This window comes from Blastocystis sp. subtype 4 (assembly GCF_000743755.1).
Source record: "Blastocystis sp. subtype 4 strain WR1 chromosome Unknown seqid_0057, whole genome shotgun sequence".
In the NCBI taxonomy this organism is placed as follows: domain Eukaryota; class Bigyra; order Opalinata; family Blastocystidae; genus Blastocystis; species Blastocystis sp. subtype 4.
In genome coordinates, this window is record NW_014569490.1 from 26,701 (window position 1) to 44,154 (window position 17,454).

Below are 17,454 nucleotides of genomic sequence, written 5' to 3' on the forward strand. Positions count from 1 at the left end.
GAAGCATGTCTCGTTCAGTGGAAAACTTGCAGTTTGTAGTTTTGATCAATCGGTGAGTCAAGTATCGCTAGATCACATGTAGACACCTCCTATTGCTTCGATAATACGTCGACCAAGTCGAATCAACGACGTATTGTTTATAAGAAGGAGTGATTCTTAGTTGACCAATCAAGCACTTAAAGCAGAAGCAGACCGTTTGAATCTTACGTATACTGGGAAGAGAATTGATTCTGTGAAGCAGGAAATCATGAGTATGTGGAAGGATGACATGCGAACGAAACTGATGAGTATGGGGATTGAACATAGTGATATCGATGATGAGACGATCGAATCATTTTACAATTTTGTGCTTTCGATCAAGTACACACATAATGACATTCTTATTCGAAGACGTTCAACAGATCTGGTCATGGCAGGAGAAAGTCTCATTCCGCAAATAATGACAAACAAGGAATTGCACGCGTTTATGGCTTCCCATGCTCTCAACCTCAAGTATAATGCTAGTCGTGAAGCGTGTATTCAGGCTGTGGAGACCTACATGGTGGAACATTTGATCCGTACTGAATTGAGAGAAACTAATAGATAGCTGTGGATAGCATGACTGGTGACTTGTCCAGAAGACATCTCTCTGCTGTGGATGTATTCAATGTAAAGTATCCATTTTGTTCATCAACTATGCTTCGCTCCATTCTGAAGACTCATCAGATTGATCCTCCCAAGTAGAAATAAGGATGTTTGATACCTTAGAACTCTTGCTCAACGACGTCAGTGTGTGATTGAATTGATAGATAAAGAATTGAAAGAAGAGTTTTTAGATGTAATGGTGAAGTTGCTGGAACAGTGCTTACATTTCTATGGAGTTCAAGGAACAAGTTCAGATCCAAACATACTACTTCGACAATTATATACAACAAAACTCCAGAATCATGAAGTCATTTTAGAAGAAACAGATTAATCCATTGTTTATTCCAATACACTCTCTTAGATCTTATCCAACGTCACAATTCCCAACAGATCGAATCCCTGTCTCATCACACGCTCTGCAATTGCAATCAATAACAGACGACTATTCTGTTCTGGAGTTCCAATCACACGGCAATCACGATAGAATCCATTCAACTTGATACTCAGATCGTAGATATACTTGCAGATACGATTAGGCATGAGATCATTTGGTACTTGCTCCAAAACATCACTGAAACGCAGGATGAAACAAGCCAAATCCCATTCTGAAGGATGTTCCAATGTGATCGTCGTGTGCTCCTTCAGTGATTCCACATCCTCAGGAGCCTTTCGCAGAATCGACATACAGCGAGCATGAGAATACTGTAAGTACACATTCGTATCACCATCAGGAGACAACATACGATCGAAGTTAAATACATAATCACTCACACGATTCTGACGCAAATCAAAGTACTTCACACCTCCGTATCCCAGCTGTGCTGCTGATTCCTACTTCTCAGCATTTGCTCTCATCACTCACTTCAATCTCATTCTCATTCTCCAGACTGCTAACTCCATCAGCCACACGTTGCTTCATGATGGCGGTAGCACGTTCACGGGCCTCATCCAGAAGATCTACCAAACGAACACTCTTGCCTGCTCGAGTCTTGAATTTCTTCTTGTCCTCTCCCTGTACGACTCCGAAGCCTACATGGTCCAAACGGACATCTCCAACCCAACCGGCCTCACGAGCTGCTTCGAATACTTGCTGGAAGTGCAGAGCCTGGCCAGAATCAACCACATAGATGAGCCAATCAGCCTTCAGCTCCTGGATACGATACTTCAAAGCAGTCATATCTGTGCCATCATATCCAAAGCCACCATCCTTCTTCTGAATGATGAGCGGAGCATCAAATCCCTTTGGGAACAGAACCTTTGCTCCATTGCTACTGTCATTATTCCCATCTCAATCTTACTCTTCCTTCAAAAGACCCTTCTCATCGAGTTCCTTCACCATCTGAGGGAGTAAGGGATTGTAGAATGATTCGCCCATCATCTTCAGACGAGGATCCACATTCAGCATCTTATACACCTTACTGAACAGTCGTTCCGAAGCACTGCAAAGCATTTTCCACATCCGAATATTCTTCTCCTTTCCACTCTGCAGATTCACTACTTCTTGATGGGCACGATCACGGAAGGCCTCATCCTCATCAAACTTTTGCTTTGCCTGCTTGTAGAATACGGTCAGATCTTCAATCGAGGGAGGGTTATTCTCAAAATCGGGAGAAATGTCCTCCAAATGAGCAATCAACATGCCAAACTGAGTGCCCCAATCACCCACGTGGTTAATACGAAGTACTTCATGACCACAGAACTCGAGGACACGCGATAAACAGTCACCAATGATCGTAGAACGGAGATGACCAACATGCATATCCTTAGCAATGTTAGGGGAACTGTAGTCAACAACCACACGCTTGCGCTCTACAGGGGGAGGAATACAACCACGGAAGAGAATCTTCTTGACACTTTCCGAGACCCATTCCTTCTTCAGATACATGTTAATGAAGCCGGGACCAGCCATCTCAACCTTCTCGATCATAGAACTGGCTACAAATCAAGTCGAAGCACCATCGCTACTAGGCATGTTGTCAATGATCTTCTGAGCACACTCACGAGGATTCTTGGGAGCATTGTCCTTTCCCAATTTGGCCTGGAGTTTCTTACACAAACCCATAGCTGCATTACACTGATAGTCATGCTTCATTTTCAGATTCGTATTCTGAGCGACCTAAAACATCACCTCCTTTCAACAGGATCATGTACCAGTGTTTCTGCAGGTGTAATCGCAATCTCAGGGAAAGCTGCAGCAATCGCCTTCGAAAAAAGAAGGGTGACGCTGGAGATCAGGGACATTCCTTCGACTATTTCAGCCATCGTATTCTTTGCTTTTCTGCGTTTTCATGAACAAAAGAAAAACGCGGTTATTTTTGGAGGACTATTAGGAATGGTATTAGGAGTAATGAGAAGCGGTGTTGATTTGAATGGTGTATTGACAAAGAAAAACAATACTTCATGGGTTTGCTAGTCCACGAATAGTATATCAAACAATATAATAACGAATATTCTTTCCATTATCCACAATGAGGAGGATGGATTACTTTAAAATCACCATCACCTTCGGTCATGACAAAAACACGTTGAAAGTCCAGATCACGGGTCATCCGGTCACCCTACATCACTAAATTGACAACATGACATGTACAGGTTTCACTTGTTGAACATGGCAGTCTGGTCTATCTCGGAGGATCATCGTTTTTGCTTCCTCAAAAGGCAGATTGACAACTTCTGGCCATCTAGGGGATCATGAATCCAACAAGGGAATCACGCATTCTTCATATCTTTCATCGGGTTCATTACTCAGAATAGTATAATACTTTATTGTAAGAAGAATAGAAAAGAAGACAAGAATAGGGTCTTCTATAGTTTAAACTACCCAAATTCATGGTAGTTTAATGCTCTATTATGGTCCTAATACTCTCGAATTGTTTTTGGCGAAATGAACAGCTCACAGAAAAACCGACTGGCCTTGTTTTCGTAATATCAAAGTATGTACTTGTAGAAAGTAGTTTGTTTGGGAAGTCTGGGAGCTGAGAATGTGGAGTTGTGTTTTGTTGTGCTGGTGCTCATATTTTTGATAGATGTCCACTGAAGTAGTTTGGAATGTCATCAAGAACCACAGTGCTTTCATGAAGAAGCAGAAGCAGGGTTGCAAGATCACCATGTTCTCGACTGACAACATGAACGTTTTGAATGCTTACACGTATGGTTCAGAGACTCTGGAGTGATATCTAGTCCTAAGCATATGGGAATCTGCCAGAAGCGTGCCGTGGGTGTCAACTGTGAGGGAAAGCACATTATGATGAGCATCAAGTCCACCAAGCACACCACCAAGCCCTGCAAGATGGCTAAGAAGGCTCATGTGAAGCGTGCTGCTTCTGTTGCCAAGGAGGTTTGGTCTCTGTCTGACTTTGATTTCTAGGTCTCGAAGGGATCGTATCGTCCTTCTATGGAGGCTCTTGCTGTTGCTCGTTACAATGTCCTCGATAAGGTTGTTTTGTGGCTGGTACATGATATTTAGGCTCTCCGTCGTGCTCACTAAGCAGTTTATGTCGTTGTTACGAGAACAAGTGGTCTTCTTGTTTGTTATAGAAACAATCATTGTTTGCTTAGTACTGTTCGCTACTTAACTGCTGTTATACACATACATCGTGGAGACTGTTTTCGATCAAATACACAATCGACTCTACATTGAGCTCCATGCTTTTGCAAATACAATACGCGATCTGCGATGATTAGCGATTCGATCAACTGACCAAGGGTATTGTTAAGAACTCATACAAGTATTATTCCATGGATATAGATTCTGTATTACGAAGAACCCAGAGAATATCCGAAATGATCGTTCTGAGTCGCATTCGATCTTCTGAATGACATCTTCAACTCACTCGGATCAGTCAATCCTACCTACGGAAGGCACAGAGGCCTCAGGATGCTTTGTAGCAAAGTAAGATGTCACATAATCCACAAACGAAGTCTCTCCATACACAAACCGAAGCCGGCCCACAGGGAAACGAATTGCATCTTCTCTACAATAAGAACACATATAGAGATTCTAACTCTTCAGGAAAGAACTTACAAATCACCACTTGAAGAAGAGAGCGATAGAAAAGTCGCTGGAGCGTGGCTTTCAGATCTTCCACTGTATCATACTGGGTGTTCTGGACAATCATATTTCGTGTCCGATGACTCAATACAACCGATACCTCAGGATTCATAGGAAAACCGTACACATCTTCAGCACAATCTTCGCGTGTCGTCAGCAAATTATAGCAACAACCCACAAAGGAGAGAATCTTGCAATGGGAATCAGATTCTGTGAATAGACGACACATAGAGGCAGACAAATCCCCACAACAATGAAGTCCAATAAAACCATAAGAAACAGGAGACTTGAATAAAATGGATTCAAGCGAGTGAGCTTGAAGTTTATTGTAGATATTGAAGGCCACCATGTGGAAACGATCAAAGGATTTCTTCGAATTCACTTTCTCAACCAGCTGCAACTGGGTTTCTACTCCGATCACTGTATACGAATACCACCTCGCTAGAGACTAGATCATGAGTATCATTTCATAGAATAACCTCCGAAATGTAACCCTGTCCTGCACCAATATCCACAATTGTCTTTATTCCTGTAGGCTCCCAAATGGAGTGGATAAAAGGGCATATTTGACGAACTTCATGTGCCTTCTTCTTCTTGACTCCTTGGAGATGGGTTATTGATTGAGTTTCTCTACCATTGACATCAGCAATCATCCCAACTGTGTGATTTGATGTTTCAGATGAGAAAATATAGACATTTTAGAGAGTGTAGAGCAGAGATTCTGAAGAAAAGGATGAGAAGAAGAACATTTGTTGTGAATCAACAACGAATAGAGATCCTCCACAGGGAGCTGCAGCAATACCTCTTGAATGTCCTCTGGAATATTGTTCTCCGATTTGAACTGCATCCAATCGACCTAAACATGTCCATGATTACTGTACTACATACAAGTGAAGGGTCATAAAAATTGAACATCAACTCATTATCGAGAAACTTGTTCAATTCGGTGACATACCTCTTATTTACCCCTTCATTCAGTTCCTACTGTTGAGTTGAATCGAGTGTTGACAAATTAAACATTCAGATAAACTAACTAAACCAACATATCTCCAATCGCTTCAAATAAACCTTCGGGATTATCAACCTGTAACCAATGGCCAGAATTCTTCACCAACCGAGTGCTAAACTGATTCGGAAGATCATTCTCCAGAATCTCCAATCGTTCCACGATATCCTCAGTCCAAAGAATGTTCTGCTCTGCCCTCACTAATCGGATAGAACTGTGAGGAGGAGGATTCCCAATAACCTCCCAGTAATCTGCTTGTCGATACACCTTTAACATAGCACGAATCGTATCTGTGTTGTAGACAAATTCATAATGATGAGAGGCATCACGACGAACACTTGTGCTCAGCCAGTCAGCAAGAGCAATGGTTAAACCATTCTTCATCAATTCCGTCTTTAAGTAGGTGTAATTCGGAATTGGCCGTTTCACTGCATCTACTGCTCGAACTACTTTGTTGATACTATGAATCGATTCTTCATCTTCGATAGGGCCAATCATTGACTGGAATAAAGGATTTCAATAATAGATGACCATGGATATGTCTAGAACAATTGCCTTCTTTGGCAGCTCTTCTGGAGGATGCTGTTTCATCATCTCCAAAACGACTTTGCCTCCAAACGAATGACCAATAATCGTATCTACTTGCAGATGATGATTCTGGAGAGTGGTATAAACACTCTGTGCAATTAACTCCATCGACATGGAGCCGTCACATGCAGGAGAATCTCCATGACTTGGTAAATCCATTGTAATGTACTGAATGTAAGAAAAGACACAAAACTATGTACATTTGAATTGTGTAGACGGGAATTCACTCTATTCAGAATAGACATCCTCTAAAACATACAATTTCACAAAGTTACCCCAATTCCGACGATTACCCATAATACCATGAAGGAACAGGACATTTCTAGGAGCATGATTATCAATAATGGATAGGGCCAAATCTGGGCATGTAGAAAACAATCTCACTAACCATCATCACTCCCATTCCCATTTACAAGTAGAAACGGTACTATTTCGAGCAGTTGCTTGTAGCATCAGCGTTGAGAATAAAAACAAACAGAAAAGGAAAGTCAAATGGGATTGTCAAACGAAAAGGGGAAACACAACGAATCATCCTTTTGAAAGATTTCACTATTATTGAATGATACATTATCTGACTTTGACTTGGTCGGCGCAGGTAGTACTGGACTCAGAGGAGGCAGACTGAATCCTGTTTGGATGCTATTTGTTTCAGGTTGAATCATTCGAGAGAATAAATTTGATAACTTGCTATTCATATCAGGTAACATCTTATCGAAACGTCCCCGACTTCGAGTATCCTTCACTGTGTCAAACCGTGGGGGTGATAATAGTATCGCTGGATTGAATAGAGTGGCAGATGTGGGAAGGCGTGGAGTGGAAGGAAGAGGATCTGATGGGACTTCAGACTTGGCAGAGACTTCAACAAGATTACTTCGATCTCGTTCTAACCATCCATTCGAGTTGAGGATATGAAGATAACTGTCAAAAGTAGGTCCTGTACTCGTTGTCTCCTTCAAGTCCGTGGTCTGTTCAAGAGGAAGAATCTTCAACGGTTCTTGACCACTGCTATTGAGAAAAGGAAGAGCATCTGTGAACGAAGTGAGAAGTGAAGGAGGAGCCACACTAGTTCTTATTCTTCTTGTCTAAACTCACCTCATATTCATTTCAATTCCGTCTAATGGACCCGTCAGATCTTCTACTGACTTAGCTTTCTTGGAGATTCGTCGTTTGGTTCCTTCTTTCCTGGTTCGACGAGTCCGCTTTCCTTTTCGAGGCTCAGTATCTTCCTTTGCTGACACAAGATGAAGTGGTTCCTCTAGCTCCATATCTCCTAAGAGATCCCGCTTAAAGACATCCGTCTGAGCCATCCCCACTAGATCTGAGAAATAGGCAGGATTCTCAGCTATCCATGATTCCAAGGATCAAAGTATACAAGGTATACGAGGAGAGAGGAAGAACGAATGAACTCGTCGTGAATGAGAGACAACACAATAACTATACTTTCATTCATCTCCTTGAATACAACTCCACTGTAAGCTTCATTATATCAGTACTACCAGCCATTGCTTGGAGTTGTTCAATGGTATTGGACACGTTGTTCCCATAAGTACGCTACGTTCTCACATATTTATCACATTTACTTCCATCGTTCCATTCTCTGACTTCTCCATTCGATAAGATAGAAGGCTGTTTGTATTACTCAAAATAGGCACTTTTTCTGGTGGGTTGCGAATACCCTGAACTCGATTTTCAACCCATACACCTGCTGTGCTTGAAGAGGCGATTGCCAGTCGGAACACTCCTTGAACTCGTTGGCAGAACTTCTCCCACCGACTGCGCAAATGAACGAAAAGAGATCGGACTGTGAGTGTGGGTCGAACAGTAAGCTCCAGGAGAGGACTGTAGCCATACGATCGTAGGGCGTTGTCCAGAAGATCAGTTGCAGGAACAAGACGAATAACCATGGTCGGGACACGACTCACACGGGGAGGAAGTTGAAGAGGCTGCAATAGAGATTCTTTTGGTGTATCCTGCTTACCGTTAGCTGTATTTCTAGAAATGAAAAACAGTCACCAGCTCAACTCGGACTCTTTCTTCGATTCTTCCAATTCCTTCTTTTTTGACTCTTCCAATTTATGTCGTTTATTGATTTTTTCAATACTGTGTCGCAACTTCTCAATGTATCTGGATGTTAACTTCCAATCGATTCTACTTTTTGCTTTTCATTGTCTTTGCAATGTCATTTCCATTGCGAACAAGAGTAGCATAACTGTTAAAGATGCAAAGCACATGCTACATGAAATCACACTAATGTTCACATACATCCTTGTCATCCCAATCTACAAGACTTTGAGCATTTCCGAGATAGCCCTGAATTCGTTTCATCTCCCGATAGAAGAATTGGCGTATCTGGGAATTACTACGCGATGGTAGCTAGATAAATAATAGATTTGGACCGATAACTAACCATTTGATGAATGAGAGAATACTTTCTATAGTGCTTATTGAATGCCTCATAGAATAGTCGTTTCTCTTCCACACTCCAAGGTTTAATCTCTCTCTTTTCCTCCTGCACAGCATGCTTACCAGTTGAAAGTTTCTCCATTGTATGGATACCTTTCAATGGACAACAAGAGTGAGATAAAACAGAAAATGAGATTTGAAAAGGTGGAAAAACCTTTGATTTATGCCAACTATATTGTGACATACAAAAACAACAATCTGATGTGTATATATGCAGTACTCTATATTGTAGATACATCAGTCTAGAAACCAACTTCAGATCGAAATGATTTGATGGTCATTAAGATGTGAATGGTATGAATAATGTTACTTGAGTGCATTGGAGTTATTTTAGAGTGATTCCATCCCTAGATCCATGCTCAATAGGAGTCTAGTTAATGATGAATGACCATTAACATTCTCTTATGAGCTCTCATTATGGTACAAAGACTGCAGCTTTTATAAACAATGGGGTCATTAAAAAGTGTTATCTCTTGATCCATACACTAGATAGAGTGAACTCATATTAGTTTTTCAAAAGAGATAATACCATAGTATGGCAAATTAGTCATAGAATGATCAAGAAAGCACATCTTACCATTTTAGAAGACGAGTTGAATGATGCACAAGTCGACCCAAACACAGAACAATAGAAAAGATCCCTTATTTATTAGAATGTAGTTACGGAGATGCATTAGACTACGTTCTTGATCATCCATCTGAGTGAATCATCCATATACACAACTCCAATTGTTCTTTCGTACCGAATAATCGATATTTGTGTTGACTAGAAAGCAGGTGGGAGTTGTCGTCAAGTTCACTTTTCAGTTCATACACACATGGTATCTGACTCAGCCGAGTCGTATGATGACCCTGATGATAGGAACACGGAGGAAGATGCAGAGAAGGAGGCTGACAACTATTCTAGTGTGGAAGCATCCGTAGCGGGTTCGGACGAAGAAGATGCTGCATATGAGATTTGGAAGTCGAATTCTCAGTATCTTTATGATCTTCTCATCCATCATCACACGCAGTGGCCATGTCTTAGTTGTAGTTGGGGTCCAGTCTCTGACGACAAGAACACATCTTCTACAGCTCCATTATCTCAGATTCTCTATTCTACGAGTCACACAGGTACTCTGTTCTGATACTCTCCTATCTAGATGGATCATTTACTAGTGATGACCGACGGTGGAAGAAGACACCTGAATCGATTAGTACCTCGATGGTCGAACTTACTCGACAACGTGGGACTCAAGCGTGGTTTATTGGCAAGTTTAGCGAATCTCAAAAGAGTCGCAATATTGTGAATGTTCGGTCTATTATACATCCTGGGATTATCAGTCGTGTATTGTAGTTATCCCTTTTATCCATCGAAATGTAGATCTATTCCTCATACAATGTGGATTATATCACATTCAAATCAACAGAATGTGTATTTCTGGAGATCTTGTAATAAAGGTTGTCGTGCAATTCGTGATAATCTGGAAGCGACAATTCCTGATATAACGTAGATTGTGTGCTTTGAAATGACATATAGATTGGTTGTGAGTGACAATGACAGTTTGGATGATTATCCCCTCGCAGTGTTCTGTTCTGCCTATACAAATAATGATAAAGAACGGATTTCTCGGATGATCAAAGTGTCTCGACAGGGGAGTGAACTTATCAAATCACGTCGTGATCATCCTGAAGACCCTGCCCATCGAGAGAGACGTCTTCTAAGAGAACAGTTACGGAGACAGCTTGAGAAGGAGAAGAAGGAAAAACGCCGAATGCGAGAACGTCTTCGACGTGAACAGAAGAAACGAGAGAGGGATCAACTGAAACAGAAGAAGGGAAAGGATGGATTGGAAGTTCCTGCAAGTACCGAGGAATTGAAGAAGGAGGAAGTAGTGGATCAGAAGGAGGATGAAATGGTGAATCAGAAGGAGGATGAAATGGTGGATCAGAAGGAAGAAGTAGTGAATCAGATGGAGGATGAAATGGTGGATCAGAAGGAAGAACTGGTGGATCAGAAGGAAGAAGTAGTGAATCAGATGGAGGATGAAATGGTGGATCAGAAGGAAGAAGTAGTGAATCAGATGGAGGAAGAACTGGTGAATCAGAAGGAAGAGGAAACAGTGAATCAAATGAATGAAGAAGTAGTGAATCAGATGGAAGAAGAAACAGTGGACCAGAAGGAAGAAACAGTGGACCAGAAGGAAGAAGAAACAGTGGACCAGAAGGAAGAAGAAACAGTGGACCAGAAGGAAGAAGAAACAGTGGACCAGAAGGAAGAAAACAGTGGACCAGAAGGAAGAAGAAACAGTGGACCAGAAGAAGGATCCTGCAGATGAAGAGAAAGTATTGCCAAAGATGGCTCTAATAAAGAAGGGATTGGTGGAGGTGAAGCAGGAAGTACCTTCTCCTGTAGTGAAGATAGAGAGCGAGACTACCCTTTCTACACCTACCCCTACCAATAATGTTATCGTTCCCACAATCCCCAGTGCTCCAATGAATCAGAGTCTGGAAGCAGACTGTGTAGTGATGGCTTCGGCTCTTAATCATCTGCATTTATGGGTTCTCCCACACCTGGAACTGATCAAGACAAACTATCAGTCCATTATCTTCGATTTGACTCCTTTTGCTCCCACTATTGAGATTCAAGACGTTGCTTTTCTTAATGGATTCGATCGCAAGGGAGGTACAGTGGCAGTGGCTGCAAAAAATGGCCTGATTCTGATTCTGGATTGTATAGAACAACGACTCCTCTACAAGGTAGGAATGCAAAGAAAGATTGAGGGATAGTTGGAGAATGCACATGAGGATGACGTTCATTGTGTGTTGAATATTTGCACCAGTCATGCAGATCCTGTAGCAGTGACGACGAATCTCGACTTCTATCTGGTGACGGGAGGAGCTGACAAGAAGGTACATGTGTGGGATCTAAGGAAGATGGATGACCCAAAACCGCTGATTACTCTGGAGTTGGATGAAGTGGTATTGTGTATGGATTACTGTCCTCAGAACCCACGGTATTTGGCTGTGGGAACTGCATCAGGTGAAATAGATCTGTTTGATTTGCTTGCTGTAGAATTGGAGGGTTGCATGAAGTATAGGATGGAGTAGAAGAGCATCTGGTGTTGCGTCACTTGGGTCATCGGTAGGAATGAGAGAGAGATATGAGGATAAGAACGGCTGTAACGGATTTGCATTTCAATCCAGATGAACCTATGACAATTGCATCAACTTCAGATGATAGTGAGACGATTGGAGGAGGAACTGTTGAGATCTGGAGACCTCATGAAATGGTGTTAGTGGATATTAGTTCAGAAGAAGGGAAGTTGAATCCTATACTCGAAGAATACTCTTCTTATCTAAAGAAGAAATACCATGTTTGATAACAAACATAACAAGCAAAGTGAATATACCCATCCTTCAAGACCAGCCCATGCTTCATAAGGAGTCGATCAGCCACCATAATGGGGCAACCACCAACAAATACTTGTTCAACGGTCAGCTTCAAATCCTCCAAGGACTTGACAGCTGCTTCCTTGTTAATATTCTTCCAAGTATTCAGAAGATCAAACACAAGCTCTGCCAGCACTCCATCATAATGATCCTTCGCCTTCCACGACTCGATGATCGTTGCAATGGACAGAATGCCATCAGTAACCAAAAGGAAATAAAGATTACGGAAAACCACTACCATGTTCTTGTTATTCTTACGCATCTTCGCATAGTCATTCAGTATACGCTCCACCACATGACTCAACACCTCTTTGGAGATCACTTCACGCCCCATCAGTTGGTGCAGCAATACAGCAGCACGACGCTGCTCCAGATCTGAGCATGTGCTCAGAGCCTTGATGGAGCAGAGAAGGAAGGTTTCCTGCTGCTCCTCATCAAATTTCTCCACCTCTTCAACAACATCCTCCACAACAAAGTTATGAACAAAATCCAACCACAAATTCTTACAGAAGAGAGTCAACTCATTTTGCTGACGGATCTGCTCGGCCTCCTCCTCTGCAATCTCCTTCTTGGTATTCTTACGACGACCTGCTACAGACTTCTCCCAGTCCACAGTGACAGTGGATTCCATGTTCTTGTCCACTTCCACAGTGATTACCCACTTGGCATCCTTCAGATCCCGCAGAGAACGGATCTCATCAATCATCTCTTCAGGAAGAATACCTTCCTCCTGCCACAGATGTAAAGTACGGAAGATCTCATCAATTGTTAATTTGTTAGCTGTCTCACGTTCCATGAATGAACCAATTGTACGGACCAGAGCCAACACATATCGTATCTTATCGTGCTGTTTGGGATAGCCATGAGACATCTCAATCAATATACTCAGAATGATTTCTTCGTGTATCATCTCATTCACAAACAGATCGCCCAAGAAATGGAAGAATCCACAACGAGCATTCTGGTAGATGACTCGTGCTTCAGCTGCCATCTCTCCTTCCATCTTACTCCATTCCTCCTCAGGCTCCTTCTCCTCATACTTAGCCTGACAACAGGTCAACAGACACGTCAGGAACAAACGTCTCTGCTTCTCGGTCATCTTCTCAACAACCACACGGAGAACAGCCACAAATGCATCACAGTACAAGGCCTCAGTACAACAACGATTGATTATCGACTCGATAGCACTTTGAAGGACTTCGGACTCCTCAATATATCCATCTATGTTGTTGTATAGCATATCAGTAATCAACTCGGGATTGTCCAGAGTGAACTGATTCATAATGTTGCGAAGACCACGAACACGGGAATCTACACGAGCAGTGACGGGCACTTCCGTAGGGAATTCAGTAGCAGCAGGAATGACTTGCTCTTTTTCAGCAATCAAGTCAGCTTGTTCCTTCAACATCTCCGATAATCTCTCATACCCAATAACACAGTCTTCGTTGGGCATTTCAGGCATCTTTGTATTAGCCTCTCGAAGCTTCAACATGTCAGCAACGTCATAACGAATGATTCCATCAACATTTTCCATATCAGGGACATCAGTCATAGCCATTGCTGCCTTCTCCTCCTCAGTTACTTCAATCTTGCGGAAACCATGCTTACGGAAAGGGAAGGGTCTTACTTTCTTCTCCTCGCTGTCAGACTTCTTAGAATAATTGGGTCGAAAACTCATTTGATCTTGTTTGTAGTATTACCATTCATCTGGGAGTTTCATTACGGCTAATTGGGCTTCCCCCTTTAATTCCCACAGTTGGCGCAACTCTGCATTCTCATAGAAATACCAGTCGTTGATTACACCTCCGTGTAATAGTGGATCAGGTCAACAGTTTATGTTGTTTGTTCTGGAAGCATTCAATGGTGAGAGTTGGCCTGTGAGAATCATATCCAGGGGGATCTCACAAGCAGTTAGTTGATTTGTTGGAGAGAGAGTACCAAACGAAAGTGATCTCATTGCCGGGGAAGAAATGGCATTGGAAAATGAGGTATTGAATTCTATACACCTAGTATCATAGAACGGGTGGCTTACTACTTGCTGATCAACTCACCGAAGCTCAATCTGTGAAAGACGGAGATACTCTATTTGCAACAAGTACATTCAATTTGTGTGATTTCCTTGCTTTACGACCAGAGTTCTTCAGGATCCGGAAAGTTATTGTATGTTTGGTTATTTACTGTAGATTTTGTACTTTCACGAGAATCAACTAAATTACCCGACCACCAAGGAAGAGGAACGTGATTATCAGTTTGGATGGAACCAGATTCTGTCCTGTCTGGTTGCAGATGTTGTACTATTTAATTCCCAATGGAATATGAATTCCTTTTTGGACTCCCTTCTTCCTTTCATCAACCGATCTCCTGATAAGCAACCAAAGGATATCCGTCAACGTATCGAGTCAAAATGTTCTGTACTCTACTTTCCTATCCAAGTAAAAGACGAAGAAAATTGACACGATAGATAGAGAATTCTCTGATTATTGATAAAACAATATCTGATAAGAAATCTCCCTTACATATTGTTTGGAATCATCGTTGGGAGTATGATAAAGATCCGGAATCCTTCTTTTCTGTGTTGTTTGAGTTACATGCATCTCATGTGTGTTTCTCTCTATCAGTATTAGGAGAATCCTATGGTGAGGTCCCTGAAGTAGCTTTGTTAGGTTGATGATCAGGTTAGATCTTTGAGAAGGCAAAGGATGTGTTGAAGGATCACATTCTTCATTTTGGATATGCGGAATCGAAAGAAGCCTATTATTCAGTCTTGAGTCAAGCCGACATTTGTGTATCTACGGCTATTCACGAATTTTTTGGAGTCTCGGTAATTGAGGCTGCTCTCTTGGGTTGCTATTGTATCTGTCCAAATCGGCTATCGTAAGTCATTTCTAATTGAACAAGAGGTAGTTATGTGGAATTATTCGCTAGAGATCATTTGTATAATACTCATTCTCAATTGCGCAAGATACTGAAAGATCTGTGTCTGCGACCTGAGAAAGTCCGTTTACGTGATATTCGTGCTGATGTGAATCAATTTCGTCAGTATCTTTGGAAGAATCAAAAGAAGAATTGGGACCAGGTGATATTCAACACTACAACGGAATTCAGTGTTTATTAAAGATAAAAAGAAAACTCCGAAGCGGGGAATCGAACCCCGGTCGTCCGCGTGACAGGCGGAAATACTTAACCACTATACTACTTCGGACCTGAAAAAACTCATTTTGAATAACAAATAAAGAGTGTATCCAGAAAACAAACTTACAATTCATTCTCCAAAAGGGATCGAAAACGTTGTTCAATCTCTCGGTCAAGCAATGGACCATATTTCCAAGCAGATGCATATACACCCATTTGATCGGCGGTAGCATTTTGTATATCTCTTACAATATCTCTTCGCATAACTGCATCCTTCTGGAAACTCGTAACGAGCAAATCAACGATAGTCTCAATATCATTAATTGTTGATAGTCCATTTAGAATATAAACCATCTCAAGATTCAAATCAGTTCGGTTCTGTTGTAAGGATTTGCGAACATACTTTATCTTTCCAACTTCTAATGTCATTTGAGTGATTACATTATTCTATATAGAAATTGATGCAAATAATCTACAAACCGTTTCAGAGTCTCTAGACACTTGTTTTCCTTATCCAGAATATCCAGCTGAATCTACAGGGTAATATAATATTACTGTCCTACTCTCTCGAAAATCTCTGTATGGAAATCCATGAAAGGTGTCAAAGCGCCCCAATTGTCCGAATTAACATATCTATTATGAAGAAAACCCAAATGCATTACGTTAATTGTGTTACAGTGTTAGCATAATCCATGAGCTCTCCTAACGATTCTTCCATTAATTTATGATATTGTATTGACTGTTTTTGACATAATCGAAGTGCATTTTGCAACTGTGCTTGAATAGTCTCAAGTCCACCCTGAGAGCGTAATTCCGATGAACCATTCATATAGCCACAAACAATGTATGAAAAAAACAGAAATGCAATAAATGATACAAACTACTGAACAAGAACACGATCCTCTTCTCCTTCCATCAGATCCCATAGCGTATTTGCAATATCGTACTCAGACTTTCCTGTTGGATCAATCTCGAAATCAATGACATCGCTAAACTTGGTGCGTGTAAGGATTCCTGCTACCGTAGGCTTCGAGTAGTCCCATTTGATCTTTGAGAACTCATGATATAGAACAAATATCTTTCTACACTTCACTCCTCTTCCAAAACTCAACTTAATCTTTTCTTTTGTTTTATTTGCCTCTTCTTTTGCCTTCTCACACTTGGATGCAAGTGCCACATACTCCTCTTCCAAACGAGCAATATCTGCCTCTCTAGTTCTGTAAATAAATAGCAATAACCAAAACATACAAAATATCACGACGTCCATTCTCCAATCGTTGTTTGGAAGCATCTCGTTCCTTCTTCAATTGCTCCAACTGTTCGCGTTGTTCTTCAATCACTCTAGATAATTCTACAGCACTTTCCTGTTCATCTGCTTCTGCTTGCAAATCTATGATCAAGGAGAGATATCACTGAAAACCTTTTGCTAATCCACATAACGATTCTTCAGCATGATGAAACGCATCTCGTTCATTGTTTAAGATCGAGACAGCTTCTTGGACGGTTTCAGCATCCTCTTGAGGACTCAATACTTCCGTCAGTTGAGATACTAGCATATCAACGGATGTCCAATCAATTGAACTCTCCATTCTTGTTTTTTAGAGATACTCAAATCTGGTCCCAAAAAGAATGAAATTGTATTTGTGGTAAATACTCGGTAACTGTTGTCCATATATCATCTTTGATTGTGAGTGAGGATGTAATCTTCGTAAGTAGCGTGCAAGAAATGCTAATAAGAAAAAGGAAGTGAGTAGAATAATATGGCTGATATGAGAAGAGATGTGGTAGTGTGATGTAAACAAATTGTTTGTTTGAGTGATTTATTTGATGGTAAATTGAATGAAATTAATTATTTACGATGAAACAAGGGTTCAATATATGGGAATCAAAACGAATCGGATTACTAAATCTGTGAATAAACACTCATCATTTCATAGAAGTATCAGTTTGGAATACTGATACTCTATTAGTTTGTAACTTGGGTTGATGAATTGATTCCCATGAATCAGTTTTAGGTATCATCGAACTGAATATCATATTATCTTTATCAGATAGAAAGAATGATTGATAATAAGAATATGAGTGTAGATAATGTTGAATCAATATCAAAGAAGATGAATGGAGTAGAATGGAGAATGAAGTGGAAAGAGTACTTGAA

The 17,454-nt window shown here is 41.1% G+C and overlaps 10 protein-coding genes across 10 annotated transcripts; 4 read left to right on the top strand and 6 right to left on the bottom strand.

Annotated features, from left to right (window-relative positions):
- Window positions 1–981: 981 nt before the first annotated feature.
- Window positions 982–2,886, bottom strand: JH06_1465 (arginine--tRNA cytoplasmic-like protein; the record flags this gene model as incomplete). The annotated part of the gene is made up of 5 exons (XM_014673127.1): window positions 982–1,455; window positions 1,487–1,895; window positions 1,923–2,559; window positions 2,581–2,740; window positions 2,776–2,886. The coding sequence occupies 5 exons, from the start codon at window positions 2,884–2,886 to the stop codon at window positions 982–984; spliced, it is 1,791 nt and encodes a 596-aa protein (XP_014528613.1).
- Window positions 2,887–3,650: 764 nt separating this feature from the next.
- On the top strand, window positions 3,651–4,090 carry JH06_1466 (ribosomal protein L28e; the record flags this gene model as incomplete). Its single annotated transcript, XM_014673128.1, has 3 exons — window positions 3,651–3,772; window positions 3,805–3,961; window positions 3,992–4,090. 3 exons carry the CDS (start codon window positions 3,651–3,653, stop codon window positions 4,088–4,090), a joined length of 378 nt encoding a protein of 125 aa, XP_014528614.1.
- A 290-nt stretch (window positions 4,091–4,380) lies between these two features.
- Window positions 4,381–5,328, bottom strand: JH06_1467 (methyltransferase-like protein; the record flags this gene model as incomplete). Its single annotated transcript, XM_014673129.1, has 4 exons — window positions 4,381–4,446; window positions 4,481–4,598; window positions 4,630–5,083; window positions 5,169–5,328. 4 exons carry the CDS (start codon window positions 5,326–5,328, stop codon window positions 4,381–4,383), a joined length of 798 nt encoding a protein of 265 aa, XP_014528615.1.
- A 380-nt stretch (window positions 5,329–5,708) lies between these two features.
- Window positions 5,709–6,722, bottom strand: JH06_1468 (alpha beta hydrolase domain-containing protein 11; the record flags this gene model as incomplete). Its single annotated transcript, XM_014673130.1, has 5 exons — window positions 5,709–6,182; window positions 6,231–6,437; window positions 6,470–6,497; window positions 6,529–6,652; window positions 6,698–6,722. 5 exons carry the CDS (start codon window positions 6,720–6,722, stop codon window positions 5,709–5,711), a joined length of 858 nt encoding a protein of 285 aa, XP_014528616.1.
- Window positions 6,723–6,757: 35 nt separating this feature from the next.
- Window positions 6,758–8,814, bottom strand: JH06_1469 (hypothetical protein; the record flags this gene model as incomplete). Its single annotated transcript, XM_014673131.1, has 9 exons — window positions 6,758–7,331; window positions 7,362–7,611; window positions 7,651–7,703; window positions 7,732–7,820; window positions 7,850–8,261; window positions 8,292–8,393; window positions 8,422–8,501; window positions 8,532–8,618; window positions 8,677–8,814. 9 exons carry the CDS (start codon window positions 8,812–8,814, stop codon window positions 6,758–6,760), a joined length of 1,785 nt encoding a protein of 594 aa, XP_014528617.1.
- Window positions 8,815–9,550: 736 nt separating this feature from the next.
- On the top strand, window positions 9,551–10,225 carry JH06_1470 (hypothetical protein; the record flags this gene model as incomplete). The annotated part of the gene is made up of 3 exons (XM_014673132.1): window positions 9,551–9,845; window positions 9,875–10,064; window positions 10,096–10,225. The coding sequence occupies 3 exons, from the start codon at window positions 9,551–9,553 to the stop codon at window positions 10,223–10,225; spliced, it is 615 nt and encodes a 204-aa protein (XP_014528618.1).
- Window positions 10,226–11,207: 982 nt separating this feature from the next.
- JH06_1471 (wd-40 repeat-containing protein) lies at window positions 11,208–12,094 on the top strand (the record flags this gene model as incomplete). The annotated part of the gene is made up of 4 exons (XM_014673133.1): window positions 11,208–11,471; window positions 11,502–11,783; window positions 11,813–11,856; window positions 11,887–12,094. 4 exons carry the CDS (start codon window positions 11,208–11,210, stop codon window positions 12,092–12,094), a joined length of 798 nt encoding a protein of 265 aa, XP_014528619.1.
- JH06_1472 (hypothetical protein) lies at window positions 12,067–13,842 on the bottom strand (the record flags this gene model as incomplete). Its single annotated transcript, XM_014673134.1, has 1 exon — window positions 12,067–13,842. The coding sequence occupies one exon, from the start codon at window positions 13,840–13,842 to the stop codon at window positions 12,067–12,069; it is 1,776 nt and encodes a 591-aa protein (XP_014528620.1).
- Window positions 13,843–13,999: 157 nt separating this feature from the next.
- Window positions 14,000–15,279, top strand: JH06_1473 (glycosyltransferase-like protein domain-containing protein 1-like protein; the record flags this gene model as incomplete). The annotated part of the gene is made up of 7 exons (XM_014673135.1): window positions 14,000–14,027; window positions 14,059–14,152; window positions 14,183–14,324; window positions 14,348–14,596; window positions 14,632–14,814; window positions 14,845–15,038; window positions 15,069–15,279. The coding sequence occupies 7 exons, from the start codon at window positions 14,000–14,002 to the stop codon at window positions 15,277–15,279; spliced, it is 1,101 nt and encodes a 366-aa protein (XP_014528621.1).
- Window positions 15,280–16,176: 897 nt separating this feature from the next.
- On the bottom strand, window positions 16,177–16,885 carry JH06_1474 (hypothetical protein; the record flags this gene model as incomplete). Its single annotated transcript, XM_014673136.1, has 3 exons — window positions 16,177–16,507; window positions 16,545–16,686; window positions 16,717–16,885. 3 exons carry the CDS (start codon window positions 16,883–16,885, stop codon window positions 16,177–16,179), a joined length of 642 nt encoding a protein of 213 aa, XP_014528622.1.
- Between the last annotated feature and the right edge of the window lie 569 nt (window positions 16,886–17,454).